At 41.3% G+C, this 13524-nt stretch overlaps 1 protein-coding gene across 6 annotated transcripts in view; it reads right to left on the bottom strand.

Annotated features, from left to right (window-relative positions):
• The window catches only part of LOC128881420 (potassium voltage-gated channel subfamily H member 2), a 119622-nt gene that overhangs the window by 44470 nt on the left and 61628 nt on the right, over positions 1-13524 (bottom strand). For all 6 annotated transcript variants that reach the window (XM_054132438.1, XM_054132439.1, XM_054132440.1 and 3 more), the window contains 2 exons: positions 12841-12965; positions 12469-12549 (listed from right to left, as the gene is read on the bottom strand). In XM_054132438.1, coding sequence (XP_053988413.1) covers positions 12469-12549; positions 12841-12965 — 206 coding nt within the window. The remainder of the gene's footprint in view (positions 1-12468; positions 12550-12840; positions 12966-13524) is intronic.

The following is a 13524-nucleotide window of genomic DNA, read 5'->3' as shown; positions in this document are numbered from 1 at the left end:
CATCTGCGTCTTAGTATAGCTTACTGAAATGATATCTTCAATTTCAATCTTACCAAAGAATAAATTCGTTTAACACTAGAATCCACTAGTCCTTTTCACGTATACCTTCACTCATACATTTGAATTCATTACAGAAATAATTTTTAAGGGAATCAATTGCAACGATACAATTACCTATTTAAAAAAGCTAAACGAGCAAGGAAAGCATTAAATCTCCTGATTTCTCCTGGTCATTCATAAATTGCTGACATACCAAACGGATTCGGAAATAAATTCTCGATGGTATGGCTCACCTGATCATTGCGCGGCTTAGCCTTTTCGTCCTGCTCCTTGGCGAGGTCCTCGACGAGATCGTGGAGGAGTCTGATGTCCTGGGGGCTGGGGGAGTCAACCCTGCCAGCCCCCACGCTCATCGCACTATGGGGCGCCAGTTCACAAGAGTCAGCTGCTTCACCCTCGGTATCCCTCTCGCTTTCGTCTTCCCAGCAATCTTTGTGGGACCACTCCTGATCGCTATCGGTCACCCTTTCGTCGTCATCGCTCATTTAGGGCATTCAGGCGGTTTTCATGCAAATTAGACCTTAAATTCTCCTCTTCTCAGAGGTGCAGTGGGCCACGGAATTGGCGGAATAGTTGTGCTGTCACTTTCAACGGTTTCGCTTGGTCTGTTTAGGTATTAATGCGAGGACATTTATACTTAGCTCCTACAGGGACTTTTAGGTACTTCTCTAAAGCGTAGTTATTTGAGTACTTCAAAATCTCTGGAACTTTCAATGAATCGTTTAGTTGTCACGAATGTTTCCCGAATATTTGCCTTAGGATTAATTTGGACTGTTTAGGTATTAATTAATGGCTTCTTTCCTGGTGTCTTCGGGATCACTCGTTGTTTGCTTTAAAACTCTTATGATTTGCTAGTAAGCATTTTTAGAATAACTAATTTGTTTGAACTGTTTGGTTACTATTGCAACTCAACCTCTTCGATATCTTGGAACTTCAGTTTGACTTCCACTGAGCCGTTTCAAACGAGTGGCTCGAGTGATCAATTCCGTTTCCTCTCCATTGAAAAAGGTGTCTATATTAATTGACAGCTTGGTGCTTCCACTCAGAAGCTACTCGCTCCTGTGGATATCACAGTTTTTGCATGGTATCCCCGCGGCAGTCTTTCAGGACGAGAACAAATTTCCACGGACCCCTGTCACGTGTAATTGGAGTCGCTGCGAAGTTTTCCTTTGAATTATTGTCAGGTTGAGCAGTGATCGTGTAGAACAGTCCGCGCTTGGAGGAACACCCGGGATTTATTGCACGGTTTATTGTCAAGGCGAAACACTGTCGATATCGAGCCACGTCGTCGGGGCTGACTAGCCGTTGGCGGTTACGGTACTTACGCCCTTCGAAGCGTGCCACTCAACAGTTTGCGCCGTCAACGTTACACGGAAACCTCCCGCCCGAAGAGAACGTTCTCAACACTCCGCAGCCCTTCATTCGTGGAGGAATCGGGATCGGATCGTTCCCTAGTTCCGCTTTCACCGAGGGAACGCCACGAGGTTCGACCCTGTACTGCATGCACGCATGAAAACCTCGGTCGTGCGATCGAACTGGCCAATGAACGACGCTTCGTCGTGCTACCAACGCCTATCGAATTTCCCGTGACGACGCGCAGTGGGGTATTCGCATCGAAAAGTGGCAAAGTCGATTTACGAAATTAGGAAACTTGTCAAGTGTTTTGCATTCTTCTTTTTTAGAAAATGAGATCGTGTAGTGAATACTCTTCCGTAGTGGAAGGTATAATTAACCTCGGTTCTGTAACAGTCAGTTTGTATGAAGGTGTATGTACTGTTGGCATACGGGAAGAATTGGATTTTTTGATTAATATTTAATATTTACAAAATAATTCAGAAACATTTCATATATGTCTTCGAAGATTTAAATTCTACATGAAAAAAGTTGCATAAACTTCTCTATCCTCTCTAACAGCGAATTTAATCAAACCTAATTTTTTCTCCATTCCTCTATAATTAATAACTGGCCTTAAGAGTGTACAACTGCAATTGCAATTAACTTTTCGATGCGAATACTTCGGCGAGCGACGCCGGGCGTAGTACACGAGCGCGTCGTTGCGTTTCGGCGGCGAGAACTCGCGCGCCACTGCACGCGTACCGCTTCCGATCCGCTCGATTCTGCGCGACCTGTTCGTCACACACATAAAAGTGGGACTCAAGCTGAGAAATAATGTAGTGCGAGCGAACAAGGAGAGGGTGGCGGCTTTACGTGCAGCAATTGCGATCGAGGTATAGTCAGTGGCTACGGCTGCCACGCAAGGGCGTCAGTCATTGATCACTTTGTGGCTATGACCTTCGTCGGTTGCCCCGTGGAAACCAACAAATAGTTTCCCAGTGTTTTCCTAAGCAGTCGAAGCGACTGCATAGAGAAACTTATGGTTTAACGAGGTCGAGAAAGTCACTGTTTGAACGTTAGGGGTCGAAAGAGTCGAGGCTAGAACGCAAGTCGGAGCTGGGTCATTCTTGACCCGTGGTGAAATTTCGTATTTATGGTACGTAGAGTAAACTTGATTTTTGGAATTTTATCTTGATATTTTAAACTATATTGTTTGGTAATTCTCCTTTAAAAAAGTAGTGGAGGTAGTTAGTGATTAATGCATGAAAGGTGTATGGAAGTTTGAATAAAGAACAGGCTGAAGGGGTAAGGCTCTCCTGAGTAAGGAGAAATTATGCGAAAGATTGTGGCTGAATAAATTGTTTGTCGGAAATATATGGTCTGTTATCGTTGAACTGAATAAAGAAGAGAAAAAGGCCTAGGTAGGCAAGTTTTATGAGTAAAATAGAACCGAATTCATTCAAATTCTGATATGCAATTGTAAGGGTCAAAATTGACTCAGCTCCGCGTGTAAATAATTGTCCCTTAATTAAAGGAGTGTTGTTAAAATACAAAAGTTGTGAATTATTTACGCGTTAGCAATTTGTTTGACAAAGGGAGGAAGTGGGCTACAATTTGAAAGAATTTTCAAAGTTTCGAACTGGCGGAGAAGAGTCCCTCGTGGAAAATCGATTGATTGGTCTGCTTGTTCCAGTGTTCTTTGGAAACTTTCGACCGAGCAATTGATTGGCGAAATCGATTCTCGCGCTATCGCTGGAAAATTAATCACCATCTGATACAAAGGCTTCGCTCCTCTAATTTCCAATCGATTGAGAATTTTTATGGAATGAATCGACGAAGCATCGAGTGCTTAAGGGATGAGTGCCCCACTTGTCTCTAATTCTCTTGTGCAGTCGCGAAGAACTGATGAAGAAATAACAACAAAAAATTTATTGTTCACTGAATGGAATGGTTTTACATTAGAAATAACAAATCGATAAATTCCACTTTATATTATCAATAAATCCATATACCTTGCAACTATTAAAGGCCCGGTAAATTTTAAACACACGTGAAATATTTGTTTAATTGAAATGAAAAATTGAGGCCTGAGGTCAACGATCGCAACAACTGGTTTCCAGTTATTTAAATAGCGAGTAGAAATAATTAAAGAGTACTAAATTAACGTCAAGTGTTTGCAAATTGACTAAGGAAAACTACTAATGAAAAATCAATCGGGGGGACGGTTCTATTTATTTCTGGTATCTCGTCGAATCGATACGACGTCATTAAATCACTCAAAGCTTCGAATGAAACACAAATTAATTTCAAGCAAGCGGTAGAAGTGGTAGATTAAAAAAGCATTAACGACGAAATCGATGGAAAGTAGATTAGCTTCAAAGGAGATCCGAGAAATGAATTTTTCAAGCAGGTATAGACAACTTCGATCCGGTCGTTTCTGCGCGGAAAACAACGCGCTATCGATTTTTGGTAAATTCGCGATAATCTCGTGCAATTTTATACGTAATTATTTACGCTATCCATTTGCGAGCGTATCAAAGAGAAATTTGTACCACAAAGAGAGGTAATTTGTATGATTATCCATACACGAATAATATATTTTACATGTTTAGTCATCTTTAACGCCAGAATTACCAAGTTTAATTTACTTTAATATGGATGAGTTATTATGACAAACTGGTAAATGAACGATACAAATATTTTACGCCCTATGCAATATTTTGAATAAATTACTCAAACTATCGAGTTGATATTATCATTATGCTGTCATATACCGTAACTTATATTCCATGTTTTATCTACACGCGGTATTAGTTTTACGTTCATTCAACAGATGGCAGAAAAACCACCCGTTCGTTCGTTCGTTTATTTAAAGTGCGTAGAATTGATAATTCCAACTTTGAAGCTGTCTAAACACGTAAAATATATTATACATACATGAATTGCAAGAAACGCAAAAAATCTGCCGATCGCGAATGTGTTAAGAACATTTCTTGCAATATTTTTCCAATGATTAAAGTTCCTCTAAAATTATTCGAAAAATGAGTTTCCACCATCGAGTTCCCAACCGTGGGAATCGTTCCTCTGCCGAGATTCGCGACTGCACTATCGTCCAGCTACTGTCGATTTCGATACCACGTCTCGTGAAAAGCCAAGCCAGCTCCACTTCCTTGTGCAAGGGGTTCCGCGTAAACTGTTCGCCGCGCGCGGATTGCGGTGATCTGAGCACCAAGTAAACGTAGAAATATTTTCCACCGCCCACCCTCCTGGATCTGGCTCCGGTTACCAAGGTGTCTTCTGGGTCAGGATATATATTTTGGCAGGTGGCCCGCGGACGGGATGGAGGCCATTGATTTTGTCGACGAAAGGAAAGTGGTCCCTCTCAACGAGACGCATTTGGCACGGCGGGCCGCGTGTCCCCGGTGCATTATGCGCTTCGTTTCCTACGGAATAGCCCTGGCAGCCTACTTAGCCCCTTCATTAGAACAAAATCACCGGAAACGGTCGGTCTAGATGTCCTACATTTCCGTGTTCCGCCCACACGGCCGTTTCCAGCCCGATTCACAAGCTAATTACAATCTCTGCGTCTTCGAACAGGATCGCTCGATGATTGAAAGAGGATAGGAGGACCAGAGTGTGGCAAAGTTCATTTTGAATGAAAAACAACACTTTAGAATTTAGAATTACAATTGAGAATTAGCGGAAATTTAGAAACGGAATTTAATGGAGATTACGATTTTGAATTCGTGTTATTGGCTCCTAATGGAGATCATTACTCGGTATGTCATTGGAAAGTGGACCAAGGAACTCCGAATTGTGTAACTTCGACTCTTCCCTTCAAATAGGATCGCTGATCGACCAGGCTTGTGTCAAAAGTGTCCCCAAAAGTGGACGTTGCGCAACCTACTAGCACTCGAATTCTAAATCAGTAATTTCAGCAAAAGGGATCTCACGAATCCCACTATCACTTGATCCGACTGCAGCCAACGTGTTAATTAAGGCACCTGGGAGAACAATGACGAAGAAAGACGATACCTCCTGACAACTTTACGCGCGGTTATCGATTCCTAATGTCAGCCATAGAAGCTATACCAATCTGGTACATAGTTCTGCCTCGCCCCATTTGGACTGCCCCCACAGGCGAGGGTGTCGCCTAATCGAGCAAACTTCTCCAAGAAAGAACGAGTGACCGTTTTATCGATACGGATCCCAGACTCTGCGTAGCTACGCACTCGAACCACGCGACGCGAACGTTCAGAGCACGTGGGGGTACGAGAGTAACCGCGTACGACCCCGAGCATTCGAAATCCTTTGCTATCAACCCTCCCAACTCAGAAATATATCAATTAATCGATCACCGTGTACGATTAGCCGAGTTCACCTTCTCCCAATGATTCCGTCTCTCGAGTCAAGAATTCTCGACGAACACGTGGCGTTCAAGGATGCTGCTCTCACCCCGACGCGATCAAAGGGGTGACTTTTTAAAGGGCTGCACACTACCACGATGCACATCCACGTCACGATCACCACGTTAGCACACCAGCCTTTATCGTGGTCATTGGCTCGTGTCCTCTCCCTTTGTCACGGTTTTTCATCCCCTTTGTCTCCTTCCCCGATCGAGGCACCGATCGATCGAGGATCCCGTCTCCCTCGCGCGACCTATCCCAACCCAACGATGAATGGACGTGGTCTGAATCGAGAACGGACACTTTCCTCGTTCTAGACGAACCGAAGGTCCGAACGTTTCCTAATCGATCCACGATCACCGAAGAAACGATCCTCTGTGTGCTTGCGTTTCCTCATTTCGCTCGACCCTCCCCTCGTGGCGATCGTTATCCACGTTCGATAAATCGCACGACCGTTTCTCTACTCGATTCTCCTGTGTTACGCGTCGCGTTCGTATCGCGTCTGAGCCTTTGACAGTCTTATTCACCGTTTACATGTGCTGCGTGTTTCTTTGGGGACGATGTGGACGGAGTGGCGACGGTGCAACCTGCCGGGCAGGACGGGGGATACTGCGACACTGACGGTAGCGCCTTCTGTCGGCGAGCCTTTGCCACCCACCCCTTTCTGCGCCGCCATCCTCCCTTTGCAACCCCCTGACATTCTTGCTCCTTCCGCCGTTGCGGTCTGGTGTCCGTCTCTCGCGCTCGTCGCGGATAGTCTGTTTTTAGGGTGACGAGGCTCTACCTTTATCTCTCTCCACCCTCAGTTGCCATCATGTTCCTCCACGGCGCCCCGGTTTGTCTTTTCGACTGATAGCTGCTTTGTGCTGCTTTCTTTTTTTTCTTGTCGTGGCACGATACGGGTGGTCCATTGTAGGCGAATTGGTGTACGGTATATGGTTTAGGGTGCATTGTACCGTGCTCAATGCCCATTGTTACAGGGGAACTTAAGCTTCTCTAGGTTCGAAAAGAGCATTGGTATTTGCGAATCTCTTGATTGTAGATATTGAGTGTCTGATGTTGATATTGGATAAAATAATTCTGTGCCTTTCTAATGCAAATTTACAGCTTATGTATGAAGGAACAAATATTTTTACCTGAACTACAGTTATAGCCGATTAATTTAAAGGGACAAAATTAATTTCACACTCCTACTCGCATCGTCAATATTGCGTAGGTGGGTCGAAGGTACGTTGGCCAATATTTCTGGTAACTGTTGTAAGAATTTTTTAATTCGAAATATAGGACGTTCTTGTATGGCGCTATTGGAATTTAATGCTCGCATGATGCAGTGAATTTCTCTGGTCCTGGGAGTCAGGATCGAATGAGATAGGAATTTGTAGTTATTGGGTTATTAAAAATATTATTAATGAGTTATTAAAAAGAGATACAAAGTAGACAACAACTATCTTGTTTCTAAAAATTCTCGTTCACTTACATTTTGTAGCAATGAAATAAAACATTATTCCTAAATTAATTCAAAGAACATTTCAAAGAAAAACATAGTAATTAAGAGCTTCCTATCTGTTCATATTAACTCGTCGGTAGATTAATAATATTAATCATGGTCTGTTCTATGCATGACGCAACCTAATTTGCCGAGAAACTCGATTCATAGCAATCGGACTCAAGTACTTATGTAAAATGGGAATGGATAATCTACTTCCCACCCTCTTATTCATTCCAAGCCTCTTAACTCGCCCCAGAGTACCCAATATTTTCCACTTCGATTTTCTTCCAACCCCTCCTTCCATGTACCTTTGGATGCATCTGTTTTCCCGCTATCCTGCAGTCACCGTGACCCACAAGCTCGATTTCGACAAGTTTCAGTATTCTCCAGCCTTCTACAAGATTGAGTGTTGACCCTACTCGCAAGGGGATTTCTCCAGGGTGTGCGCTGGTATTTAAATGAGCCTTTACAAAGCAATAGTGCTTCAAATACTGAAGACAGTGATATGGAGTTTTGAGGAAGCTCCAATAGTTTAAAAGATATTTAAAATTTCAGAAGGTGTTTATTTGATGTATTGTGAGAACTATTTGCACTAGAGTAGCATAGTTGATAAAATTACAGATTTTTGACACGCTCAAGTAGAGAAAGTGAACTCAGTTGGTAAGGCACTGTCAATAATGTGATAAATTCTGTCGATAAACTGTCAGATACTTGACGCACATACTCGAGTAGAGAAAGCAGGGGAATACTTCGTTGGTAAGCCACTGTCAATAATGCAGTGAGTTCTGTCGGTAAGTCTGACAGCGACAATGTGGAACCCTGGATTTATCGACGAAGCGTTCTACTTTACGAGCAGGGCGATCTGTCTTATTAGGTGGATGTTTTACGATATGGAGCCATAAAAACAAACGGAAAATTGAATCTGAGAATACATGATTTCAACGTGTCTCGTTTCCATGAATTTAAAACTGGATTTGCAACATTTCAATTATGCATCTCTGGCCTATCGATTGTGCCACATTATCGCTGTTGCGAAGAGTTCTAATAATACAGTCGGTAAATGCCTTCTCGAATTTCAACATTAAATATTGTCCAAGCTTTTAACCGGGAACACTCAAAACTGTGTATCGTTATTTTCAGCACATCAAGTTCTATCGTTACACAGTCCATTGAGAAATTAGAAGAATTGGAAAAACCTTTCCCATCTGGAATATTAATTTTACCATCTCATCTATTTGATGTAATAAAAATATTAATATCAAGAAGTAATATATTTTTAACGTGTTTTATCTTCGATAAAAATGGTCAAGGGGCCCTATTCTCTTAATTCTACATAAATTTCCTTCAGCTCAAAGATTCAACCTACCAGTTCACTGAAGATATAAAAATCAGAAAATTTCGAGTACAGATGCTCTTTTTTTTATAGTCGATATATTACCAAACTCGCGAATAAACGTATGAAAACCGTGAACGTGCTCCGTGTTTGGCATGCAAAACAGAAAGAGATCGTTCGACCTATCGACATTTCCTTTGTGCAGGGGGACGAAACTCGATCCGAATTGCATTTAAGCTGACACGGGCTTTTCCTCGCCCCGACATTCAATCGGCGAAGCTCATCATCGTTTCTAAATCTATTTACGTCGGGTGAACCCAAAGCCACCGATATCGATAACCGATACTGCGCCTGTTTTTTCTGCCTCGTATCAAACAATGTTGCGACGATGTCGCGGAAACTATTACGGTGAATTAAAGACACGCCTATTGTTACCATGCAACAAAGCGGTTTGATCTTGGGGCTCTCTTAATAACCGCGGAAATATTCTATTGTCCGCGTGGAAATCTTCTGCTTCCCGTCTGAGAAAAGCAGGCGAACATTTTCGAAACTACTTAGGGGAAATTTGCATGATTGCGATGGAAAATACTATGTGAGCCATATTTGACTCCCTTGCGCTTTACAGAGGTTCTAAGGCTTGTCCTGATATTTGGAATCACCTTGTACAGGGATTTAACGCCAACATAGTGGAAGTTTTAAAGAGCTTTTAATGTACCTCGAGCTTCTCGCTGTTTCATATCACTCATACTTGTTCATCTTAACTTTCATCCCCCCTTCGAGAAAAGCGTTAAAAGTGCCCTAACTGCAGCCATATACATATATCGATTACCAAAAAAATATAGCTTGTCTTTCTACTTGGAGACTTTCAAAGGTTACGTTCATAGTAGGAGATGGATATCTAAAATGTACACATTTACTATAAAACAGTTTTAAAATAATAAGGTTTCGTTTTCGTTCAATTTTTCTTCGTATTCTTTTGTGCAAGTGTTTATTTCTGTGGTTCTTACACCTAAAAAGTTTGTATGCACGAAATAGCCTGTGTTCGACGAGAAACGCCCTGTTCTCCCCACTCCAGACTGAAAAGCTCGAGACATTTGACCCTCTACAAGTCGATAAGCGTGTTGGCCGAGGCATCGAAGCTATTTCAAACAAGGAAATTGTTTAAAGGTAGCCGTCCTAAGCGAGGCCGATCAAGTGCCTTCTCCATCCATCTTCAACCGAGGAGAAAAGCAATGACAAGAGCGTGCAAAGTACAGGCCGACACTTGATCTTCGACGAGAACTTACTCGAAATCTTTGTTCGTCGACTGTGCGACAGTTAACGACTCTCTGACGACAGCTCTCGTCGTGAATCGAGAGATATAAAATATTCATAATTGAAAAGGTATTTTTAGTAGCTTCCAGAATATAAAATGGGCTTACTGGACCGTTCGAAATAAAAAATTAAGTTATGGTTTTCCAAGCATGCTACTCATTAGATCGTGTTCGACCTCTAGTATCGATGTTCTACAAGAATAAACAGTATTTTTTTGAAAATGTTTTTGTAAACATTCAACACGAAGTAAATTGTGCTAATTCGATTCTGAGAATTGTGTAAGAAACGTTGTAAAACAAACGTGTAAGAGAGTCGTAAAACCGCCGCAATTTGTGGAAATCCCACGCTGCGGAGAGAATACCCGCCCATAAGACTGCGACGCAGACTGATTGGCGCCAGTCAGGGCCGTGTCACGATAGGGTGTCGCGATAAACCCCGTACTTCAACTATAGGATCGTTAATGAAACTAACAATATTAATTTGGGATGATGAAGTTACTAATTGGAATGTAAAAATTATTCTTGGCAACAAATTGGAAGCATGAAATACTTGTCAAAGAGAATTTCTTTAAATTTAGACACTCGAATTTTTCTTTGTGATATAGGCAGAAAATCTTTTCAATTTATGCCCTATTTTCAATTTTTTTAGGTCTACGTAATTTTTAAAAAATAACAGCTTTTTTCGAAGAAAATACTCTATTTGCCATTAACAACGACTCATAGATTGGAAGGGTGTAATGTAATTTCACAAATATTCGCGACGATCTACACTTTTCAATTCAGTGGAATAACACGGAATATATCAGACATGTGACATGACCTACATCAAAGCAGAACAGGACAAAATATTATGCGAATACTAAATCACGGAATAAACCTGGTATGCGGCGACCTTTATGCAATCGAACGGTTATTCGGATGTGCTTCCATTTACGATTATAATCCACAAGACTAAAATTTCAATTCGCTTTCAACCACTTGAAATTGTGTATCTTTTATTTGATGTTCGAAATTTGTATCTCCGTTAAAAAGTAGTCCATTTCTCCATCAATATCATATATATTTTTCATCCAAATACGAAATTTCTTTTCGAACGATATTCGGAGCAATCAATAACGACAGGTTGAATTTTCTATAAAATCAGTGGAACAGTTCACTGCACATCAGACGTACAGCCTGTGTCAAAATAAAATCCTTACTTTTCTAGGCTAGCTATACAGGTTGTTTACGCATAGAAAATGATTTATATCTTTCTTTGGAAGCAATGAAGAGACTATTGAAACAAGTTCAGTCTGAGCTCATCTTTTCTGTTGCAAAATAAGATATAACAAATAAGTGAAGCAATTTCTTTTCATTACCAAAAGTACCTACTTAATGAATCATTTTCGCGTTTTTTAAATATTTTCCTTTAAATTCGTATCTGCAAAATAACATGCATATATTAAATTTCCGTTTAAACGTAACCATTAGTGCAATGAAATGGTTGCTTTTAATTATTGCATGTCTTAAATCTCCGAGGACTGGTCTATACAAATCCAATGACGCGGGACATTGCACACGTTCAGTAGAATGGGACAGCATGTATCAGACAAATACGTGGTTCCCAGCGGAACAGTTACCACGAGTCGGCCAAACGGGATAGCAGTAGAATAGGACAGTACGTTACATACAGGAGCACGTATAATCACAAGTCACGGATGAAGAATAATTCACAAGCAAAATCTTTATACATTGGGTGCACGCTCAACGGAACTTTAAGGCTCCCGAGGAAATTCTTCAGTCAAACAGAACACGCCCGGGAGGTATTTTAATATTTAAGATCTAAAATGAAACGCCCGTCAATTTCCTGAAGCTCTCCATCGATTCCCTCCCCTACTTTATTAAAAGCCAAATCCATTTTCCTTCAAAGTGTCGCGTAACCAGAACTCATAACCTTCGCGAAGGAAATTCGTGTCTTGGAAATTAGTGTGCCCTAAACCATGCATTGACGAAAATCAAAATTAAAACTTAGGTGAAGATGTGACGAATAGATAAATTTTGCTTTGAGAGAGAGAGAGAGAGAGAGAGAGAGAGCGCACCAAAAAACTAAAAACTTTTTAATTAAATTTGTCGATAGATTAAAAATATTTGTTTGATTACCGACATAGTTCTTTCAAATATTCTGTCAGTGATTTGTTTCACTTTTTTCGGGAGGAAAGGAAAGAGATGCAAGTGAAAGAATTCCTGGCGACCCTGAGAGTCTCATGTTAAGGAAAAGACTTCGGTAACGTGACTTTATTAGAAGCTAGGCTCTCCATACGACAGAGTATCACGTTTCGTCCTTGCGCGAAAGTTCCAAGGTGACAACGCGGCTCGCAAGACAAGCCCGTAATTTGCATATAAATTCACGGCATCCCGTGACTTGCTCTCGCACAAGTTTTCTATAAGCCGATACCTTGCGCGCGTCTTCATAGTTTTCAACTCCCAGCAGTGTGACGAGTTGCCTATTAAGAAACTTCGTCTTGGAAGGATTTCTGGGGGTAGGTAGCTTACCTGGGCAACCTTCTCTCCCATGTTCGATGCGTGCAGGGCGCCTTGGAAGTACTTTGCAGATCCGTTGTCCTGCAAGGAAAACTGAAACAGAAAAACAACCAGGAAAGTTAGATTGAAAACGGGAAGTTGGAAAGTTTAGATAAGAGAGCCGGGCTGATAATTCTTTGTAATTTTAGGAGTAATAAAGGAAAGAACTTTATATACAAAAATCAATTTTCTTCACTTAACATTCATTTTTATGAAAGAAATTACAATGCACTGTATAGGTAATTGTCAGCTATAAATCAGAATATGTAAAGGACGTTAACCATATGTTCTATTTTATAATTTAGTGAGAATAGACGACGGAATGAAAGTAGGTTGAGACCTTACTTTGTGTTTGATGGAATCCGGCCCCATCTGGCTGAGGGACGGCGACTTCCGGTCCTTGGACGTCCGCCATTTCTGCAAGTCGCTTTCGGACGCGACGCCAGGAAAGATTTTCGAATGTTTAGTTGCTAGAAACACAAACGCACAGGTCAAATTTGGCCAAACTCGTTCCTGCGTGTCGATTGACGAATATTCTTTAACCTATTACTGTTACAAAACTATACGTGTGAAATACAGGCTCGATTAAATCAAAACTATCCAACGTGTGTCTCGCAAATAATTGGTAAACAAGATAAACCTGGCGTACTATGAACGCTGTTTACGCGATATAATCCGAGCAACCTCCCGGCTGTATTACGTTTTCTCGATCGTCAAAAGCGTTCGAGGCGCACAAAGAATTATAAACAAAGAAATCGATCGGTTCGACGTTCTAATAAACTATACAAAATCAAAAGTTTATAGGTCAACGTTACTGTCTTCCGACAAATCTTTCAACACCAATCACAACCACACGCACTATTCTAAATGAAAAATACGATGCGATGACGAAGCGTCGCGTATATCGTATAGTCGGTCTGCTAATTTACATATGAACGGTCCAACAACAAATGGTTACAATTACTTGACATGTGTGTGTGTATGTGTGTGTGTGTGTGTGTGTGTGTGTGTGTGTGTGTGTGTGTGTGT

Source organism: Hylaeus volcanicus, chromosome 8, assembly GCF_026283585.1.
Source record: "Hylaeus volcanicus isolate JK05 chromosome 8, UHH_iyHylVolc1.0_haploid, whole genome shotgun sequence".
In the NCBI taxonomy this organism is placed as follows: domain Eukaryota; kingdom Metazoa; phylum Arthropoda; class Insecta; order Hymenoptera; family Colletidae; genus Hylaeus; species Hylaeus volcanicus.
Note: the sequence above shows the minus strand (reverse complement) of the source record. Positions and strands in the feature narration are given on the sequence as shown.